The sequence below is a fragment of the Parambassis ranga genome, chromosome 6 (assembly GCF_900634625.1).
Source record: "Parambassis ranga chromosome 6, fParRan2.1, whole genome shotgun sequence".
Classification (NCBI taxonomy): domain Eukaryota; kingdom Metazoa; phylum Chordata; class Actinopteri; family Ambassidae; genus Parambassis; species Parambassis ranga.
The window spans coordinates 2,998,360-3,019,378 of NC_041027.1; the positions used below are offsets into that span (position 1 = coordinate 2,998,360).

The 21,019-nt window shown below is 41.1% G+C and overlaps 1 protein-coding gene across 1 annotated transcript; it reads right to left on the minus strand.

Annotated features, from left to right (window-relative positions):
• Positions 1 to 27: 27 nt before the first annotated feature.
• Positions 28 to 10,656, minus strand: dyrk4 (dual-specificity tyrosine-(Y)-phosphorylation regulated kinase 4). The gene is made up of 14 exons (XM_028407964.1): positions 10,131 to 10,656; positions 7,857 to 7,940; positions 6,583 to 6,735; positions 6,344 to 6,494; positions 5,969 to 6,132; positions 4,617 to 4,753; positions 3,922 to 4,062; positions 3,010 to 3,148; positions 2,687 to 2,768; positions 2,428 to 2,600; positions 2,252 to 2,312; positions 1,963 to 2,092; positions 1,718 to 1,866; positions 28 to 1,582 (listed from the first exon to the last, which is right to left on the minus strand). The coding sequence occupies exons 1-14, from the start codon at positions 10,152 to 10,154 to the stop codon at positions 1,305 to 1,307; spliced, it is 1,866 nt and encodes a 621-aa protein (XP_028263765.1). The 5' UTR covers positions 10,155 to 10,656; the 3' UTR covers positions 28 to 1,304.
• Positions 10,657 to 21,019: the final 10,363 nt, after the last annotated feature.

Below are 21,019 nucleotides of genomic sequence, written 5' to 3' on the forward strand. Positions count from 1 at the left end.
GTTTCTTCCTTGTCATTAATTAGCTACAATCTATCCTCTTAGGACCTCTAGTTGTTGAGCTAATACAGTGAGGGCACGGGTCTTGTCTTCAAGTTGGATTATTGTGTTGGCGACTAAAAAAACATAAAGCATTTATAAAAAGCTCATTTCAATATGTTGTGTTACATTAGATGAGAAATCATTTTGTCAAATAAACAGGGATCCTGGCAGGCTAGTCCAAAGTCATGTCATGACAATGCAACGGTTTCTAATCCTAAAGTGCACACACAATTATAAAGTGCAATATTCTAATACTGCAAGGCACAAACTATCCAGAATATGATTGTCGCTTTGAGTCTAATATAAAAATATTAGGAATAACACAGACATACAAAATGTTTTCATACAGTAACAACACAACAAGTAGAACCTTGTCTAAATCCTCAACAGGTATTTGAAACATTTTCTTAAAATATGTTCTGAAGTACATGTGTATAAGAAATTACAGCAGAAATATATACAATAAATTCTAATTACAAATACATATTTTACGGTTGTTGAGTTAAATTGTTAATAAATATGAAACACGGGTTTAAAGATATTTCACAATAAATACGGGAAATCAACATGAATCAATATGTAATTCATAATCAACTTCATCCTACAGTTAAAAAGTACATGACAATTATTTGTTACTGTAATTAAAAAAAATGGCTCAGCCTTTATTGCACACAATTCTTTGATTCTTTGATAATGAAAGTAAAATGAAGCTAAAATAGCAACAACAGATTTGTTCATATATTTCTACTCATGCACTGTAATCAGCTACATCATTTTCCTTATAAAAAATGTCTGTCCAGGTGATCAGAGCAAAGATTAATTCAATTAATCATATGGTAGATATGACTGCAAAATCTATATGCTGCGTTATGAACCTAAACATGTGCATTCATACTGGGCATGTTTAAATAAGTACAACAGGATGGTTAACTTCACTGTCATAGAAACTCACAGAACAAAAGGAAGCCACAATGACTGTATACTTAATAGATGTCTTTTATCTACCACATACATACACATGTTGTTCATGGCACATGGGAACTGAGTAGGTTCCTCCCTGTTTGTAGTAAACACCTCTTGGAGATGATTTCCAGCTTGAAACGTTCTCTTGTTGTTTGGTGACATTGTGTAGACACATGGCAGTGCTTGATGTATATTTAATGTTCCACAATGCAGCGCCAAAAAAACAAAGGCAGCTTGCTCAGCCATCCGCTTTGAAAAGTCCCAGTTCCCACTTGTCATAAACACAGCAACAAACCCCTTAGTTACATTATAGCGGGCAAACACTGAGACGGTTCCTGGCTATCCTTCCTTTCTGTGACCTCTTCATCTTGAGGCTTTATGATGATGTGAACGGGCCTCTCTCCGCTGCTTTCTCCCCTGCTGGTATCTGTGGAGCAGTTCCCCCCACTTTCACACACTTCGTCCTCTGCAGAGGCTCCAATGGGCCTCAGGCGTTCTGAAGAAGCCATGTTTGCTTCTGCTGATGAACCCTCCCTCTTCAGCTTCTCATTACTCTTACTTTCTGAGTCGACCTTCTCAGCTGTAGCAATGAAATGAAGCATAATTAAAGTGTGCTTACAGTGAGAAAAAAAACAGCTAACAACTTATGTTACATATTTGTTGAATTCTTCAAATGATATTCAAGTGGAGGCAGTTTGTGATCTACCAGTCTTACTGTTAGCTTGTCGGTCTGTGTTGGTGGAGCTGTCAGAGGTCTTCTTGACTGTAGGCTTGGTTCTGGGCCGGATTTTGTTGAAATTTCCTTCCAGGATCCACTGATGCTGTAACCCTTCATCAGGACTCATACGCTTAGTGGGATCCCAACTTTTGAGGTACAGAAAAATAATTTCAGTCAACCATGCAGGTGGTTAAAACACACTAATACGTGTAACCTGTAATTTATTAAAATATCAAACATACGTGAGACAGCGCTTAATGAAGTCTAAGAATAAAGCATCATTTGTCTTCAGTGCTTCCGACAGCTCCTTGGAGTTGGGTCTTCGTTTCTTCCCCTTGCTGTTAGTGATGTTTCTCGGGTTTCCTTTTGAATCTGCACACAGGACACAGTATAGATGTATCCACATTGTCTTTTCATGTTTACCATCCATCATAAACATTTGTTATATTTGCTCTCTCATTATTATTTTTGTGCCATATATCATGCCCTTCTTGGCATGATGTTGTAGCTGAGAAGAACAAAAATTCTCACCGAAGAATAGCCTCCTCCTGGATGCAGACTGAACAAAATCATTTGGAGGCATTCCCAGTACCTAAAAGAAAAACGAATATTCAGATCCAGTACAATATGTATTTAATTGTTATTTTGATAATGACTGACAATAAAATTACTGAATAAATGAAGGCACAATTATTTTCCTGCTATACCTCCATTATGCAGGCAATCTGCTCTGCTTCGCTCTCTCCTGGGAAGAGAGGATAGCCTGTGTAGAGCTCAGCCAGGATGCAGCCCAGACTCCACATGTCAATGGCCATGCTGTAGTTGTGACCCAGGATGACCTCCGGAGAGCGGTAGAAGCGACTCTGGATGTAGGTGTACACTAAAAGAAACAAAAGTTTAAGAGATTTAAACTTGAAGGCTTAGCCATTTCTTTAAATATATATTATCATTAACTTATTGATCTACCTCTTTGTTGTTCGTAACAGCTCGATCCAAAGTCAACTACCTTAATGTTTCCCGGCCCTCTCTGAGACAGAAGGATATTTTCCTGTCAAAAAAACAAAAACAAACGTTCTGGTAATGTTGCTTTTACTGGTGCAATATTTGGATGTTCCACAAGATGGAGCAAGATTCACATTATTATTAAACTTTGCATTACCCACAGGGATACAGCAATGCAGTGCAAAGGCGTGGTTCTTAGGTTTGGTTGGCTTAACTACATTAGTCAGTATCATAATTTACTTTCTCCAAAAAGAATTTGATATAAAAGAGGTCAGGGGCATCTGTACCGGTTTGAGGTCACAGTGGATTATCTTCTCCCTGTGCAGCATCTGCAGGCACCTGAGAAGTGCGTGGGTGAACCGACGGATAAGAGCCAGACTGAATCCTTGGAAGTTGTTTTTTTTGATTAGCTCATACAGGTTTACCCTGTTGAATTGAGAGAAAGTGATTAGTTTAAGATACACATGAAACAAAAAAAAACATTTTCCACCATAAATGTTTAAATAAAACAGTGTAATACATAGCCAGTATGATTTGACTTAGAGGAAGATGGACCACATGAATAACTCCTTCATGCTCCTCAAATAAACGCTCCGAAAAAAGATGGCTGCTAAATTTGATGTCACTCAACACCTGCAATAAACCATCCACTGACTGTCAGGCACATACTTGGAAATAACCTATGATTGTGCTTGCTTTCAGATGCAGACATAGAGCGTATCCTCCTGCTATTTCCTGCTCTATGTGATAAGTATAAACTTCTTTAGACTGTGTAACTGGATCCTTCACACCATGAAGCAAGAAGAGTGTAAGAGATAGGGCCTCAATCAAGGCCTTAACTAAAGGATTCGGTAACAGTAATGTTAGACAAGGTGGCAGCCCAAGACGTCCTCTAAAGGTCATTCAGCCACAGTGATACACAAAACTATCTCCCCTCAAATAGATATCAGTGGCGATCCCCGCTAAAACACAGATAGCTTAAGGTACACAGGTAATCACTTAACTCCTGATTGACTGCAATCAAAGTAATGACTAGAGTCAAGTGAGAAGCTGTACAGTGTTCACACCCTAATGGGAAAGGTGGCTCATCTCGAATACCTTTGATTAAAAGATCAATAATTCAGTAATGTCTTCATAGTCTTGTATACTACTTGCTGGGCTATACTTGCTGAATGTGTGACAACACGTTGTATACTGACCCCAGAAGCTCAAAGGAGATACAAAGGTGATTCCGGAAGTAAAAGTACTCCTTCATGTGGATGACGTTGTGAAGGTTGTCTTTGTCTTTCCTTTTTATTACGTCCAGGATCTTCAGCTCTACTAGAGCCTGCTGATGAAACCTGCAGACAAAACAAATAGTGTTATAAGCATTAGTTATATTTTTTTCTGATAGTCAGCACTAAAACCTAACCTCTGATGCTTTCTTTATGTCAGCCACCTGCAGACATTAGATCTAAGATAGCCATCTGACCCAGCAGCTAGTTCCTCTGTGCCCGCTGTGCTGAGGTGGTTTACACTCATTTTGTTTTCTGCATTATTGAAGTAGCCCAACGGCACCTACATCTAACCTACAGGACTCATTGGCATTCATAGCCACAATGAGGAAGGACAGGTAAGATAACACCACGAGGTGCCGACTTCTATCAAGCTAAATCAGGTCTTAGTGATTTGGCAGCATCCTAATATGTAAAATGATCACAGTGTAGTCATGAAGGGAAAAAACCCTCACAACAAGGTATCAGATCACATATGAACGCCAAAAGTTGAATCCTTTGAATGTGACAAATTCTAACTATGAAAATATACGTGCAACAAGTAAAATATTAACAATACTCATAAAGAAATTAAATATTTAGGTAATAATTTAGTATGAAAAATGTGTCTTTCTTTGTACCTTTTCTTATTGCGTATCATCTTAATAGCTACAAGTTCATTGCTTTTGTGGTCCAGGCATTTTAGGACCTGTCCAAAGGAGCCTTTCCCAATCACTTCAAGCACCTCAAACCTGTAGGCTATGTGGTCATGCAGCACCTGGAAAAATACGAGAGGAGCATGGTGAATATTTATTTCATTAGTATGCAATGTGCACATAAACATAACATAAACATTAACCATATCAATACATCAAAGCACATTTTTATTAACATAATATTGACTCAGTGATATTGTAGATAGTATCCTTTTCTGAAGCCACTACAGTATTAACTCTGGCTTTGCTGTAACTGTCAGTCAGAGCTGTGACAGTGAGATGAGCCTCAACAGACATGCTATGAGGGGCTGAACAATAGTAAGTCACTCAGGCTTAAACAGCTCATTCAGCCCGTATTGTCCTCTGACACACGACTGCCATCTGATTTATTTGTTAGTGGGTTTGTGACCTCAGTGCAGTTTATTGTATACAGTATTAAAAAATAAAGTCACTCAAACTGAAAAAGGATTAAGGTCATATAAAGACATCCGTTCACGTACAGTTCAGCTTAGGCTGCATGAAAGCAGTGACTGTGACACATTCCCACATTGTGTTGTGTTGTTGTGTTTAAAGGAGAAACTGACGCACTGCTTGTATGTGCTGTACATGTGTTGCTGGCATGCTTGCAAATGGATTATCAGACACTTTGAAGATCATATTATGCGAATTTGAATGCATATTAAAGTCAGTGACTGCCTTATGAATTATAGTTCAAACTTTGACATTGAGATGCCTCCTCTGGCTTTACAGTTTGCATTTTAATTCTTGCAAGCCTATTTCCTGGAGACTTATGTGTGACTGATTTTGTTCTCAAAGCTGACTCCAGGAAATCATGAAACCATTCTTCGGTATTCAAGGGCTTCTGCAAAGCACAATACAGGATATTTTCATCAAAATAGCAACATCTGGGAACTGCAGAATCTAGAATGGCCACATATTCGCCCCTATGTTTAAATGTCCTACAATATACAAAAATGTTTACAGTCTAGCACAATAACTGTTTTAATATAAGTGTGGGGGATGTTTATGACTAACTTCATATTAAAACTTATTTATTTTTAAGGGGTTGACCACTCACAGGTACCCTTACAGGAGGCTTACTGTCTGTCTAGGGATTAACTGGTGTCAACTACACTGGATTAGCTGGGAGGCAGCATCTACTGACATCAAAACCACTTTTTCAGGCACTGGGAGCTGCAGGTCATTGATGACATGTCGCCTCCAAAATAATGACTGGACAACCAGTAAAATTACCAATATAAACTATAAGACATTACCCTGACATAGCTTCCATGTTCGTCGTCATATCCAGAGTTCTGCGGCGCACTTTGGGAGCCCTCAATCTTCTGGGAACCCAAACCCATAAACCAGACCTCTGCATAGTCCATGATTTCCTCCTGCTCAAACTCTGTCAGGCGCTCCTGAAAGTTCTTCAGTGCGTCTGCAGCAGGAAGTTAGATGGAGGCGGACAGGATGAGTCACTATCATGTTGATAAGACCTCTGCCAACTGCAGAGGAATGTGAATACATGTCTTCTAATGCCAGCAATCTATTTTCATTTCAGCATAAATAAGAAATATTAGTTATGTGTTTGTGTTGAAACACCCACAACAGATTTAAAAAATCTTATATTCTTATATTCTGTTGCATACCTATAGGTGACATGGGTAACCTTTGTCCTTCATATGCTTTCTCTTTCTCCAGCTTGTTGCTAAAAATCTTGTTGTTGCGGGAGACTGACACTTTATCCATTGCTGCACCAAACCGCATGGCGAACTGCTGAGTGGGCTTTGGCCTCTCGTCCTGTTAAATAAGAAAGCGTTATAACCAAAAAAAAACAGCTGTCACACACTGTTGTGCAAAACTAGCATATACAGGCAACAAGTCTCACCGGGTGTGTCTGATAGTTGTTTTGACCCCCTTTATTGGCAATCTGGGGCAGGATGTTGTCTGACTGCTGGTGCTGATTTTTGGCATTGCTGACCACCACCTGGACCACTGGTGGCTCAAGCTGAGGCAGAGTCCCCACACCAGAGCCAAACTTCTGTAATACAGAACAACTGTTAATGGAAATAACAACAAAAGTATTCAAAGTATGACTAAATAATTCAGAAAGAAAAAAGTCAGAAGACAAAAAAACTCTTTTCTTTTTTTGATTTTGCATTCAGGCTGTGCTTCCGTTCTCAGCTACCTATTTCTCTACATGCATTTTATCCATAGGTCTCAGGTGACCTGGCCCCCCCCAGCAGGTAGCGGCTGGAATTACTGATCAAGTTGAGAGTAAAATGGGGGACAAAGCCCTGTGAGGCTGGTTCTTGACAGAGTCTGTCTGTGGAGGCTTTGTGGGGGAGGTGAAGTGCAGCAACCTGCTTTTCTCTGCCTGCCACCCTGATTGCTCAGGGAGCACGATTACATGTGTCACAGGCTTGCATCGCCTGGCCCTGGCAATGATGGGCAAAATTAGATCTCTGTCCCTTGCCAAGTCTTCTGGAGGAAATATCCTACAGAAGTGTGTTTGTGACAAGAGGGACATTACAGAGTATTTAAAACATGGTTTTATTTCAGAGATTCCATCTATCCAGCACATGTAGCCTTAAGCGATGTACTGTATTAACATATTAAATTCTTTCATATCAATTACTAATAAAAAAATCTTTTCCATCCATACAGTGGATTGTTCTCATGTTTAAGAGCTGGTGCAAGATCTGCCAACTTGGTTATGACGCTTAGAGATAAGGCTAAATATAGTCACAAGCACCTGCCACAACGGGCAAAGGAAGTAAACACTGTTACGTGCCTGTACATAACCGGGGAAGGGGGGGGGGGGGTCGTGCTGTTTAAACAAGATGCTCTTGTATTATTGGAAATCTGTGATGTGTTACACCGCATCATGACCACAGATGTGCACAGAGATGTGCCTCAGCTATGTATTTTTCTTTTTTTCTAGGATTTTCATTTATTATTTAATTTTTCAGTGATTCATTCCAAATGGGAATTATATATTATATTACATGTCAATGAACAGAAGAAGAGGAACAATTTATTTTAGGTGTTGTTAGAAAAATTCAAGCACACTGCATAAAAGGGTAAAGATGGCACTGTTGATACAACACATTCTGTGCATGGGTCAGCTGTAACAGCATCATGCTGACGGGAGGCGCTGACCTGTGAGCAGGGTCTATTTGTTCCAATACGGCTGCCTTCTGCTGGGAGCCTGTGAGGGTGAGGGAAGGCCTCCGGTCGTGATGTCTGTGGGAGGAATAAGAACGATTCATAAAGTGCACCACAGAAAAGTAAAAAATAGCTCCTTTTTGTTGCCAACAAGCTGGAAAAAAAGACAGAATGAATAACCACATTTGTCTTTTGCGCACACTTTTACACAGTGTGACGTATATTTAGGCATCCCTTTACATCAAAAGATGCAGACATTAAAAGTATAATAACCATAATTAAAAAAGTCTCTTTGTTCTTGTTGGCTGGATTCTGCAGTCTCTTCACAAACACACGGCCTCTGGGCAGCCGAGCGAGGTGGAAACAAGACTAGCAAAAATAATGCTCTGTGATCCTAAAATAGATTATCTGTGCAAAAAATAAAAAAAGCCCAGCAACAACCATCCTCTCACTTTCTAGCACTCTCTTGTGCAGGTGCGTTTCCATGTGTGCATCCATGTGTTTAGCAGTAGGTGTGCACGTGCCTTGAAGGTTGTGCACACTGGAGATCCATTTTAATAAATGTGTTAGAGAGAAGCAATTAAAAGGAAAACACACACAAACATTTGGGATGATTCTGCATGCTTCCCTTCAGCATCAAGCCAGATACACGTGCCTTATTAATTGGTGAGCGTGCAGCTGAGATGGGCAACACCATATGGGTGAAATAAAGCTAAGCCTCATACGAGCTAAACACAATCCAGGAGTCTGGCAGAGACAGAAGGGAGGGAAAGCCGGGTAAGGCTGGCTAAATGGGGGTGCTTTTCACAGGTGCTTGATTGGAAACAGCTTCACAATCATATATTTTAGCAATGAAAAAGTAACATCAGGTCATAATGACCTAACCATGCTTCTCTAAACTCACACTTGTAGTCTGGTAATACAATGATGTATTTATGTTACAATATCAGGAGCATTGTGAGTGACAGCAGGTGACATGTAGGTCACCGTGACCAGCTGGCTACTAAAACAACACCTGTAAAGGTCTGCTGTAAGCCTGGCTAATGAGCACTGAGCCAGTGGAAACCAAGTGACATCATAACAAGTGCCAAAGAAAAATAGTGTGTCTATTCCACTGTCAGAAATGCACATGAGCATCCAGACAATATAAACAGTCCAACCCATGTGGTGGAGTAGGATTTCTTTACACTTCTATTCTTTACTGTTGTGGCAACTTTACACGGACAGGTTGCTTTTCCTTTCTCCATGCCATTAAGATAAACTAACTAACTAAATTAAAAGCAAGGAAACAAAAGTTGCACTACTGACTCTAGAGATGAGGGTGTTTGCTGGAGGAGAGAACCTCCTGTGTGAGAGGAGCTTTGGCTCATGAAGGTCCAGAAGGGTCAGTTGGTCAGAAGGTCAAACCAAAGCAATAAAAGCAGGAGTAACTGACGGTAAACATCAACAAACTGTAAACTGGTGCTCACTCACACTATCATCTGTCAGACACACACACCATTTTTCAGTGTATAACAACACTATGCTGTCAGTTTCTCTGCATCACAGGCTGCCTTTCACTGGCATTTGACGTCATTACAAGGTGGGTGGGTGGGTGGATGGGGGGGGGGGGGGGGGGGGGGTGATACTATACAAAAAAAATCAATGAATGAGATGAAGATGCATTGTTATTATGTGAGGTGTGAGCATGAATGTATTTCCTCAGTTCTGTTCTCTAAGAGCGATGAAAAGCCCCCCAAAAATCCCAAAACAGTAAGGGTTAAATTTATATCAGTTTCCATGTAAGGTGTGAAAAATACACCAGAACGCATATAGACTTACAGAATCTGTCAGCACAACAAACGCTGAAATAAGTAGGCTAAACAACGACTGAAATAGAAATGGATCAGATTTTTCATCAGAACTTGGCATGCTGTCAGGAGGAAGGGGGCGGACCACAGAATAAGCATTCAAGTGGAGAAGAAGATTTTAAAGTGAGAATTACTTCTTTGCATAAATCAGAAAAAACTACATTTTTTTTATTTTACACTAAAAGTGTGCATGTTAGAGGGTTTACCAAAAATGGACTTCTGGTCTGTTATTGCTGGCAGAATTTGAAGCAAATATAGAAACGAGACACAAAGTGATATGGGGAGAGTGAAGTATGTTAAAAATAATATTCTGGACAATAAAATCAGAGAAAATCATCAAATAAACTGTAACACTAATACATATCAGACTACAACATGAAATTGCCGTTGTAACAGTCATCCAGCGACAGTGTCTCACCTTGTTGTTTATTTCTGGCAGCATGCTGTGTTATCAGTGTCAGTCTTTAAATCCAAACACACTGGGAAAATAAAAATTATAAGATCCAAGAAAAAGTCATTGTATCCAACACGGTCAGTCCAGAATCACAACCAAAACACTCTTCTCCACAGGTCCAACTTCAGGACGAGCACTGAATCAACACTGATGAGTAAGAGCCTGATGACTGATCAGATCCCCCCTCAACCCAAAGCTGCCGTACTCCCGGTTTTACGCGCACGGGTAAATACGCTGTCGTCAGAGAGGGAGATTAGCGAGCGAGGCAAGCTGTTGAGGGTCCCTGCGTCTTTACGGCGACACCGAAGGAGCCACCTGTTCAGGTTTTTGCCGCTGACAGCTGGGGCTCTCCCGATATAGATTTGTTTTCTATCCGTTTGTCCACCTACATACACCACACCGCGTGGCTGATGCGCTGTCCAACACCGACGTGGTAAAGACAGGGCTTTTTTACACCGACGCACACACACGCACGTAAGATAAAGTATGTAGACTGCTCGCTTCTCAGGCTGAGATACAGAGAAGCCTGTCTGAAGGGTGTCATGTAGTCACACAGTCTCACGGTCAACCTGGAAATCTGAGCTTTGTTCAAGCAGTTAAGAAAGATGATCATACTAAATGTTTTCAGGGGGGAAAATGGATCAGCTGGAAACAAATTACATTTGTCGTTTAACGTTATTATAACTTTTAATATTAGGGTGACTTTCTCTATAAGAATTCTTTATCAGCTGTCAGAGTGTGGACCTCAGATTCCTGCTCAAACCAACAGATGCAAATAGCTGCTTTTAGACCTTTGTAGTTATTTGTATTCGTCTTTGTAGAACAATATTTAATTTTAATTAGAAACTCAGAGCTGATGCCACATCTAGTACATTTTGAACCATAACCACGATTTTTAAAAACTACAGGCAAAATCAGGAAACCTCTATGAAACTTCTTTTTTTTTCTCCTGAGCACAGTGAAATCATCTTATTCTTAGTAACAAGAGACCAGGCATCACATCATCAATACAATGATGCAAATAAGTGGAGGACACTTGTTTTCCAATGATGAATCCTCTCTGCAGGGGGGGAAACAACTCACTTGCTCCTTTCAATTATTAGCTCATAACAAACACAGAAGAGGATGAATAGGATAACAGCTGTTATACAGCAGAGGTGGCCACTTCAGTAATCAGTCTTATGCTTTCTGGATGAACAACTATTGATGACCACTTGGTCCCTGCTGGTGGAGTGGCCTTTAAGGAAAATAAGGGAACCACAAGATGAAAACACAGTCCTTTGAAAAGTTGAGGGACTCCTTTAAATCTAGAATGATTAATATGGACAAGAACTGCAGTAGGAGGTGTTTATCTTATACAACCCAGAGCTGGAGCAAAGCAGGAAGACGCACTGTACATGTGTTTGTTCTTCCTTATGCTACACAGTTGTACATTATGTTCCATCTGCTGCAGCATGACTGGGAGAAAAAAGACAAGGATATCGACACCACTCTCGTGTCTGTTTGCTAAAAATAAAGGCAGCTTAACCAAGCATAAAGACTGGAAATTAGATGAAGCAGCAAGGCTGAGTGTGCACCAGTAACCATAAACCTTGGCACAGCAGTTCACCTGGGAGTGCAGCATTATGCTGTGTAAAGTTGGTCACCCAGGTGACAGCGCATTGGACAATGCATGCGAGCAGCTGGTGCAAAAACAATGCTGATAATCTCACCATGACAACTGAAAATTTAGTAAACAGAGCATACAGTTCACATGTGGCTAACACAACGTATAAAAAGAGTAGAAGAGAGGACAAGGTGTGGCTGAATGGAATAAAACATTCATTGTCTTGAATCCTGTATTTAGGCTGCATTGCCTTACCTCAGGTTGCACCCTCCTGTTCCTGCCCCAGCAGCAGCTCTGAAGGAGGCTAAAACCACAGCAGGCAGGTGAGGTCCCGTCGTCCCACATAGCACATCTCCCCCATGCTGCTACAACCACACCCCGAATCCCACCTCAACCTCTACACCCCATTTCCAGCCAGGGGGGAGCTAGTTACTCAGTGGGTCAGAGGTAAAGAAGATGCCCTAATGATTTTGGAGCAGAATGAGGGATGATGAGGATGCCAGGCCTGCATTTCCTGTGGTTTAGTTTCAGGATGTTGCTCCTTGACTCGGTTATCTTTATGATAAGTTCCTGAGACCTTAATGCAGAACTTCCTGTGATTCTTCACATCTCTCTACTGTACGCGGAGGTCGGCGTCATTTATTCATATAAGGTTACGTTCCGGTTGTTTGAGACCTCGGTGCCCCTGTGTTTTTCTTCTCTGTCAGGCTCCTTTAAACTATTTTTCTCTGCTCCAGGATACAGACAGAATAGAGAGGCAGACGGCCAACAGACAGCGAGAGGATGCTGCTGCTTTGTGCTGTTGCTGCAATCGGTGAGGGAGTGCTCTCTGTCTTTGCTGCTGCTGCCGGTGACGTATGGACGGGACTCAACCAGGGACCCATCCTGAGCCGGAGACAAAGCAGCAGGGGCCTGGTGCTTACTTTAGGTTCCTGTAAAAGAGGCCTCTGGGAGTGCAGGATGGGTGGTGGTGGTGGGACTAGACAGACAAGGAGAGAAAGGTGCTGTAGATACAGATCCCATCGTCCTCCCAGGTGGGCTCTTCATGGGGCTGAGGAAGTCAGACAGGGAGGAGGTGCAGCTCTAATGGATCTCCCATGTGGCTCAACACACGCCTGCAACTTTCCTCTGCCTGCTCACTTGCCACCGTATCCTGGAGACAAAACCAGCGGGGATGTCAGATCCCCTGCCTGCTTCTCCTCTCCTCCTCCATCTCTGCTACCCTTCTCCACCTGCCACAGACCCCTGCAGGATGCTACAGCCTCACTGACAAATAGCTTACCCTATGCTACCCTAGCTACGCCTGGACTCCTGCCTGCGGCACACAGCAGCAGAAAACTGCAGAGTCCACAGCAGGACAGGACACAGAGGCTGACTATGAGGTTTATACAGCAGGTGGTCATGAGGGAACAAAGTGTTGCAATTACTTCTGTGTGGCTCCTCTTTTTAATGTTGATAATTGGATGATTTAGTGGAGGTCATTAAAATGATTTAGTGGTACCTTCCTATTTAACCTAATTTTATAAGGTTGTTATAGTTATAGTACAACATTTCATTTTAAATATTGTTTTCACAGGAGGGCCACACACTCAGTAAGTGCAAGTATCTTTGCTTACAGCCACTCCAGCCATTGGCCAAAAATAAAATCTGTAAATCACCATGTTTTAGTGACAGGAAAAATGTTGCTATTTCTGTAGCATGAAGCACCCGGGTACTGTATTTCATTACTGCTCTGTCAGCCGGTTTTGACACTTGTATCACACAGAGGTACAGTAGCTGCTGTATCTCCTTGTGTACTGCTTTAAGTTTTTATTTATTTAATTGAAGTTTTTGTGCCCAGCTACAACAGAGTTATTTTCCAGGCTGTTGCTCATCCAGGGCCACACCTAGTCCATATCTTTGAACCATCAGGCCAGAGCTGGATAGAGTGAACAGCAGGTGGTTGGAGTGGCTATGCCACCAGACCAGATGAGACTCTGTTAAAACAGGACCAAATTACCTCCTCTGATAGGACTGTAACCAGGTGCCACACATTCTGTCAGGCCGTTGGCTAATCGCTGCCAGGTGCCAGACGAGGCGAACTGAAGCGAGCTGAGCCAGCAGCCAAAACAGACAGTGTCAATGTCTCTTGCCATTTGGCAGGGAGCAGTGTGGGTAGTTTGACCTGGCTGGCAGGTGGACTGCAGCATCTGCAGTTTTAGACGCACAGCAGGCTACTCAGTGACAGCGTGCCACCATGTGAGATATGGGTCAAGTTCACAAGTTGACACAAGTACATACACTTAGACACACTCACACACATGCAGGCGATTATAGGCTCAATTGTAGCTTACATGTTTATAGTGCCTGAAATTAGCCCATAAAGAAGGGCATAACACAGAACAGCGATAAACTGTTTGTGGTGATGTTTAACTCAGCCACCAATCAACGGAAAGGTTTTTTTGCTATGTACCCCTATCGAATGATTTGCTTAGCTGGAGCTACTGTAACAATAATTGCTGATGAACAACCCTCATAGAGTCAAAAAAAAACTTCTTATAAGCTGCTGTCACAGAAGTAATTATAATCAAGACAATTTCTGACTGTTATGGTGATTACCCTCATTCTCTCTGGTGTGTGTTTGTGGACACAGCTGAAAATCAAGCAGTCACTCAGGTCAAGCCAAATCTTATTAGCTATGTGGAGAGGCTCTCTGCAAAGAGGGTGAAGAGAGTGAGACAAATAATTAAATAAATAAATAAATCACCTCTTTGTTGTGTCCTTGTTGAGTAACCAAAGGCACGGTCTGATTATAGCAGAGCATTGTAAAGGTCTAATGCTTCCGTCATAGTCCTGTCATGTAGAAACAGCTTGTACTGTGACTGGAATAAACTTACATTATGCCAAAGAAATGAGTAGAACTTGCTACTCATTTCTACTCATTACCTGCAATATAAATTTCCCCACATTAAAATGTGGTAAATGTGATATAATTTTACAACAATCAAAATAAATAAAGTTGTACATTTTATGTATTCAATTAGCAGGATTTATGATGGTGCATGTTACTCAAGATCTCCATTCAAACTGACATAAATAACCACATTTGTTATTTGTGGGTGTCATTGTGTGGGGTGGTTGATGGAATTACAGGCTGACCTACTGCACACTTCATATTTGTGTCAACTGTGCAGCCCCGCCCCGCCTCTCATGCTCTATAATACATTACTTATCATTTCATGTAATAAAATAACCAAAGAGACACACCGAAGACAGACAGAGACCCAGACAGTCACCTGGTGGCAGTTTGGATTGGACTTCCATGGTATTATAAATGATAGTATTTTCCTCTTTTGCTTGCAGTGAGACCTAAATCCCTCTCTTTTGAGGCTAATCTACAACACAGACTAAATGCTTGTCTCCTCTTCCTATTAACCTCGATGTTAAACAACTCAGACTCCGTGCTCCAGACTAGACTTTTTATAATCTCTCACTATTTCATCACTCTTTGCAAATGCAGGAGCTGCAGCCATCAACAGTTACTAAAACATGCATGGCATAAAAAATTCAATTATATAGCAGTTTGTGTTGCAGTTCTGTAAAAACAGATTCCTGTGTGAATACACTGCTATGGAAATAAAAGAAATGCATAAGATAGTGACAGAAAGTGTAGTGTTACAAATCCGAGTTTTTAGTTGACATTAAAGATGTCAAACAATGACAAACAATCACAAATGAATCATACGTAATACCATTGTAAGTTCATTGTTGTCCTTACTGGTGATGTCACCATTCCAGTTTTGAATGCCAAGATCCCAGTAACAGATAACAGTGAAAATACCCTTCCAAAAACATCTCCTTATTCAGCTTCTAAGACATCATAGCCTATACCTTGTATATGCGATTGCCATGGAGTCAAAGGTCTTACCTCATTAATCATTCTTTCATCTAAGATATGCTGCTTCCCATCCCTGGAATCAGACCTGACCCACGGCTCCCAGAGCGTCACTGTTATTTCAATAAAGCTGATCGAATGAAATAACTGGCCAGTCTGCAAGACAGCTGAGGAAGGTGTGGTGTAAAATTTTGCACAGGTGCATGTGTGAGGTTATCTGTATAGTGAAAATGTGCAAGTCATAGGTTTCAGTGATAAATATGCTTACAACACTGCAAGCTCCATCCCCTATCATGTGCAGTGTGGGTGTTGACCTAAATGCCCCAGACTCTGCCCTGCCAGGTCGGAGAACCTGAGGATGGAGGCGCTGTCAGGCCTGTGTGAGTGATGATGGGCTGGCATCCGTGGCAGCTCTGGGGTCACACAACTTGCCACAAAAGGCTCTGATGTTGCCCCCTATCAAGGAATATCTCTAGGCAACCAGCAGTATTTCAATATCCATTTTAAACTTTCCTAGAATTAATCTGCCGTCTTTAATTTCTTATCTTCCAGTTATTGCCGAACCCATCTGTTTCAAGTAAAATCACTGACATCCGCATCAGTGCCTGTGTGTCACTCTCTGAGACCTTTTGCCCCTCTCAGGTGAGCAGAGTCATCCAGGTAAGATGAGCATCATCAGCCTTTTGACTCCTACTGTAAGTATACACTCTCCTGTGACCTTCCAAAACAAACTCTGCTCAGTGATCTGCTTTAGTCACCACCTGGACACAAAAGAACACCAACACAGACAAGCCTTCAAATTGTAACAATTAGCACAAATTACAGGATTTAATCTGATGGCATGGCACACTTGGGCAATGATGACCTGAAATGCTTGTTGTCTCTGACTGCCGAATACAAAAAGCTATACTGTTCCACAAGCTGTTCTCTGACAGTTTGTAAAGGAAATCCTGTCTTAGATTCTACAGGCTTTATTATCCAGGGCTCAGATGTAATCGGCAATCTGGTAGTAAGGCTTTTCTTGCCTACCAGATGCTGCAGGTATCTACTGACACACATTGGTACAGTAGCACAGGTGTGGCTTAAAGGTTTATCTGATTAATGCAATAATTATTATATAATAATCCAGTCATAAACACTTATCAGTGTTTATGACTGGAGGTGAAATGTAGCTAATAGAAGATGATGATGATGATAATGATGAACAAGCAAAAGAAAAGAGTTTCATTAAATGTATGATATGATCACTTTATGAACCAAAAGGGAGAAAAAAACATTGCAATGCTACAAATATTGCCTTGTGGCTATTCCTACTGAGTATAAAATCTAGTATATATGCTATACTGTATAGTCATGCGTAAAGAAATCTGTGAGCTTGCCACAACAACAACATGGTCCTCTTATGTAACAATATTTTAGATAAGATGATTACACAACAATGCTCCTGAGCCTATAGAGATGGAAAGAGAGGGTGCGACGGGGGAGGACGCTGGCATACCCTGCAGCTGTGTTGCATGACTCACTGTTAAAGGAAAACAGACACTTCATGCAACCAAGCCAGCAACTCATTAACTAAACTCCCTGTGTGGCTGTTTACCCAGCATTCTTTGTAGATTCAATTAATGTTTATCAGACTCAGGGAGTGTCCAGCTGTCCACTTTTGGGGGCACCCTCAGCACAAAACCTCCTCTGCAGCTTTGGCACTATAACCCTTTGCCTGGCTGTATGAGGACAGACGCTGCCCAGGCTTCCACAGTCCTGTGTAAACCAGTGGGAGGGATCACAGTCATCAACAGCACTGAGGATGCTGCAATTATGCCTTGGACTATTTTTGCGCTAACGTGGAACATAAAGATTCACATGTTGACAAGCAGTCGCCACGTGACAACAAACCACAGGCCTGCAGGCATGCATGGACATGGACACACAACAGAACACACTAATGCACGTGCACACAGACACATACACACAGTTGAATAGAAATAAGATGATATAAAACCATTTATATATGAATATAATTTGTACAGTGTCAGTGTGAACCTTGTGCTCAGTGACACTGATCTCAGCCTGTAATTCAGCAGAGGTGAGCTCTCTCTCCAAATGACCGGCTTTAATTCAGGGGGTCCGGTGTCAACAAGGGACAAAGCTGTGATGAGAAACCCTATCAGGGGCAGGGTTCATCCGAATAATAGGGTGACACCCTCCTTATTCCACAGTATGTGGGGGGTGATGGCTGGGCCATAGGCAAACAATATGTTAAAGCAGCTTATGAAGTGCACAGTAAAATTAATCAGACAGTGTTTTTGTTTTTTTATATGGATGCAATCACAAGTGGTCAGTGGTGCAATGTATTCATATTGAAGGTACTGTACTATTAAAATTCCACAAAATTTGATACTTCTGTTTCACTTTTCTCTGGCATTTGCCTTTGACCTCTTCAACAAACAAACAAACAAACAAAAAAAACCATATTCTTCCTGTCCAATTAAAACCATGTATGTAAACCAGCACCAAAGCATGACACACAAAATGTTTTAGTAAAAATTTATGGTGATGATAAGCTATGAATCCATTCAGTTTTATCTATTTAAAGACTCTGAACAGGCTGTGATATAAGAGTGACTAACTTCAGCAGTGAGTCAAACCTACAAACATGGAAAACACTGCCTGCCTCAGTATCAGGGTGTTTCATATCTTAAAGGGGTAAGGGTTCTGTTGAGAGCTGCTGCTTGCGTCTGTATTTTGTAATGACGCAGATTCTTTGCATTGATGTTCTAAAAACAAGAACCTCTTTTGAACTGACAACCTTAGCGAGGGATTTCACTCATAGCAGATAGTGTTCCATTCAATTTCTGACTGATGTTCAAAGATAGTTTTTCTTTTGGTTTTAACAACCTGTGGTGAGTGTCATTGCTAATTAACAAGGATGTCTATGTAAGAAGCCTTTTAAAAACCATCATAAGGGGTCGTATAGGGGCCTATTAATTTGCAGCGACAGTCCTCAATCACTAAAACTGCATCCCTCACAAACACAGACAAATGCTTACATGCAAAAGAGCTAAATTGTATTCAATCTCTGTCCCGTTGTTTTTCCTCTGCAGGTAGCTTTATTGTGAGACAACACTGCTCAAAATCCTCCTGGTACCTATAGAAAGGATTTTGTCATTCCTTTCTCCACTCACCTGTCCACTAAAGCAAAGATGTCCAAACTGTTTAAATTAAATTAAAAGTTTAATCAACAGTAAAGTGTCCTATAAGAGCTCTGAGGGGCTTTGAAACTCTCTAATCCCTCCATGCAGGATGGGAGGGAGGGGTGAATCGGCCCACCGCAGCATGAATGTGCCCTTGTAGGGCAGAGCTTTCCAGGAAAAATAGATGATGGGGTTAACCTAGGTGTCAGAGTAGGAGACCTCAGATACATGTGCCCCGGGGTTGGGCACAATTTTGCTCTTCCCAACAAATAGGAATCAGGCACCTCTCTCAGAGGGTTCCGTGGTGCAGGCCAAGAACAGTACAAGGTAGAGTATGTTCCCTAATAAATCACTTCTGCTGAGTGCATGCAATCACCTAAATAACATTTATTTAATGGGCTGCAGATGAACACACGGTGTTTGGTTGCTCAGAGGACTGCCATCATGCCACATAAACATGGTGACCACTGTAACTTATAAATGGCTGTCAGGGTGAATGGAAAACAGGGCAACCCAAAACTTAGTAAACAAAATATACATTGATCAGAAATAAATAGCTCTTTCCTTACCTTGATTAGCAACGGAAAGGTGCATTTCCTCTCCTTCAGCAGCTTATCCAGCTTATTTTTGGAGCTATGCCTGTTTAAATGAAAAGTCAGACATTAATATAAGAACAGTACACATGAGGCGTAAACATGGAAACTATTCTGTGATGCTCAGTGATGCAGATAGGCAACTCTGACTGAAATGAGAAGCATATTAATACACAACATTTGAATGACATGAATTTGTGAGCTGCTTTCGTTTGTAGAGAGTCACAGCTGTAAGACAGCAACAACAGTTGTCTTTGCTGGAGGAGCCTTTTGCAGAAACTACACTGACACCTTCTGGGCACATGTTTGTGTTATGGTAAACACTATCTGTTTATACTGTAGGTGTCTTCACTGCTAAACAAAGGATGCAGGAAGTAGGGATGCTGACTATTTTATATTGTTTTACTGCAATATACTGTCAGTTAAATAATACAGGTGTCTCATGTCTAACCTTGTAGCTACATCTCAGTAGGAAATGTTACCACTTTTTTCCTGTATTACACATATAGAGTTTGGACAACATGAGGTGAAAAGGTTGTGTATTTTAAAATATTGTTGTTTTTCAAATAACAGAGATAATCTGTGATCTGAACCCAATGTTGAATCAGTGTTTATAAAACATAAAAAACGCAGGACTGCAAAAAACATGCACTGAAGTCAAAATATTAATATAATGGCCTTTTCCTGCAGTCTTTTAACATATAAAATTATATTCAAATTTGATAAACTGACTTTTCTCAGCACCTCCAACTCTGACCATCCATGTGCCAAACTGCCAGTAGAATTAAATGTCTTAAATATCTTTAACAGTGAACTGACTGACCCACATCAAAGAAAATATGCAGCTCTTAAACCTATAAGAAATCCACACCAACCTTTTGTCTGAGGGCTTGCTGGATGCACTCATGGTGAAATGATCAAAAAGGTGGCTGTGATGAAGCTGTAATGCATGACATGCCCAGCGGGTTTTTAGGCTCCAGGCTGATGATAATATACAGCTGAGAGCCTGCTGTGTTGTGTAGCGTTACCACCTCCACTACCGGCTTATATCCACAACACAATGGCTTATACTCACTAAGTACTCACTGTCTCTGTTTGGTTCCACCTTTTTTTCTCTGACGCAGCTTTTTAGGCAGGTACTTATGTGCATGGACACATGTGTGAGAGAGCACGAGACAAAAGACAGGCAGACACCCACTGGGATATACATTTTCCACAAACTGTGCATCTCAGTCATGCATAAAGAAGACACACTAGCTCTGGCTACACAAAAAAAGTTATCTTTGCGTTACACTTCTAAACATAGCTGCTACAATATTCTCTCTGAAACAACTCAACAATAAAAAAAAAGATTTTAAATACAAATGTACCATGTTTGTTCAGTTTAAGTAAAAGAAAATACGCTAGAAAGGCTGAAATGCTGACGATAAAACAGGAAAGCCTGCAGTCAAACACCTGTAATCGATAGGCTCCAGCATGAATTTTTAATAGAGGATTTGTCTGTATTGTGAAATAATACTCTGCTTTATCCCACAAAAGTTCAAACAGAGCTCTACTAAATACTACTAGGACACTTCTGTTACTGTACT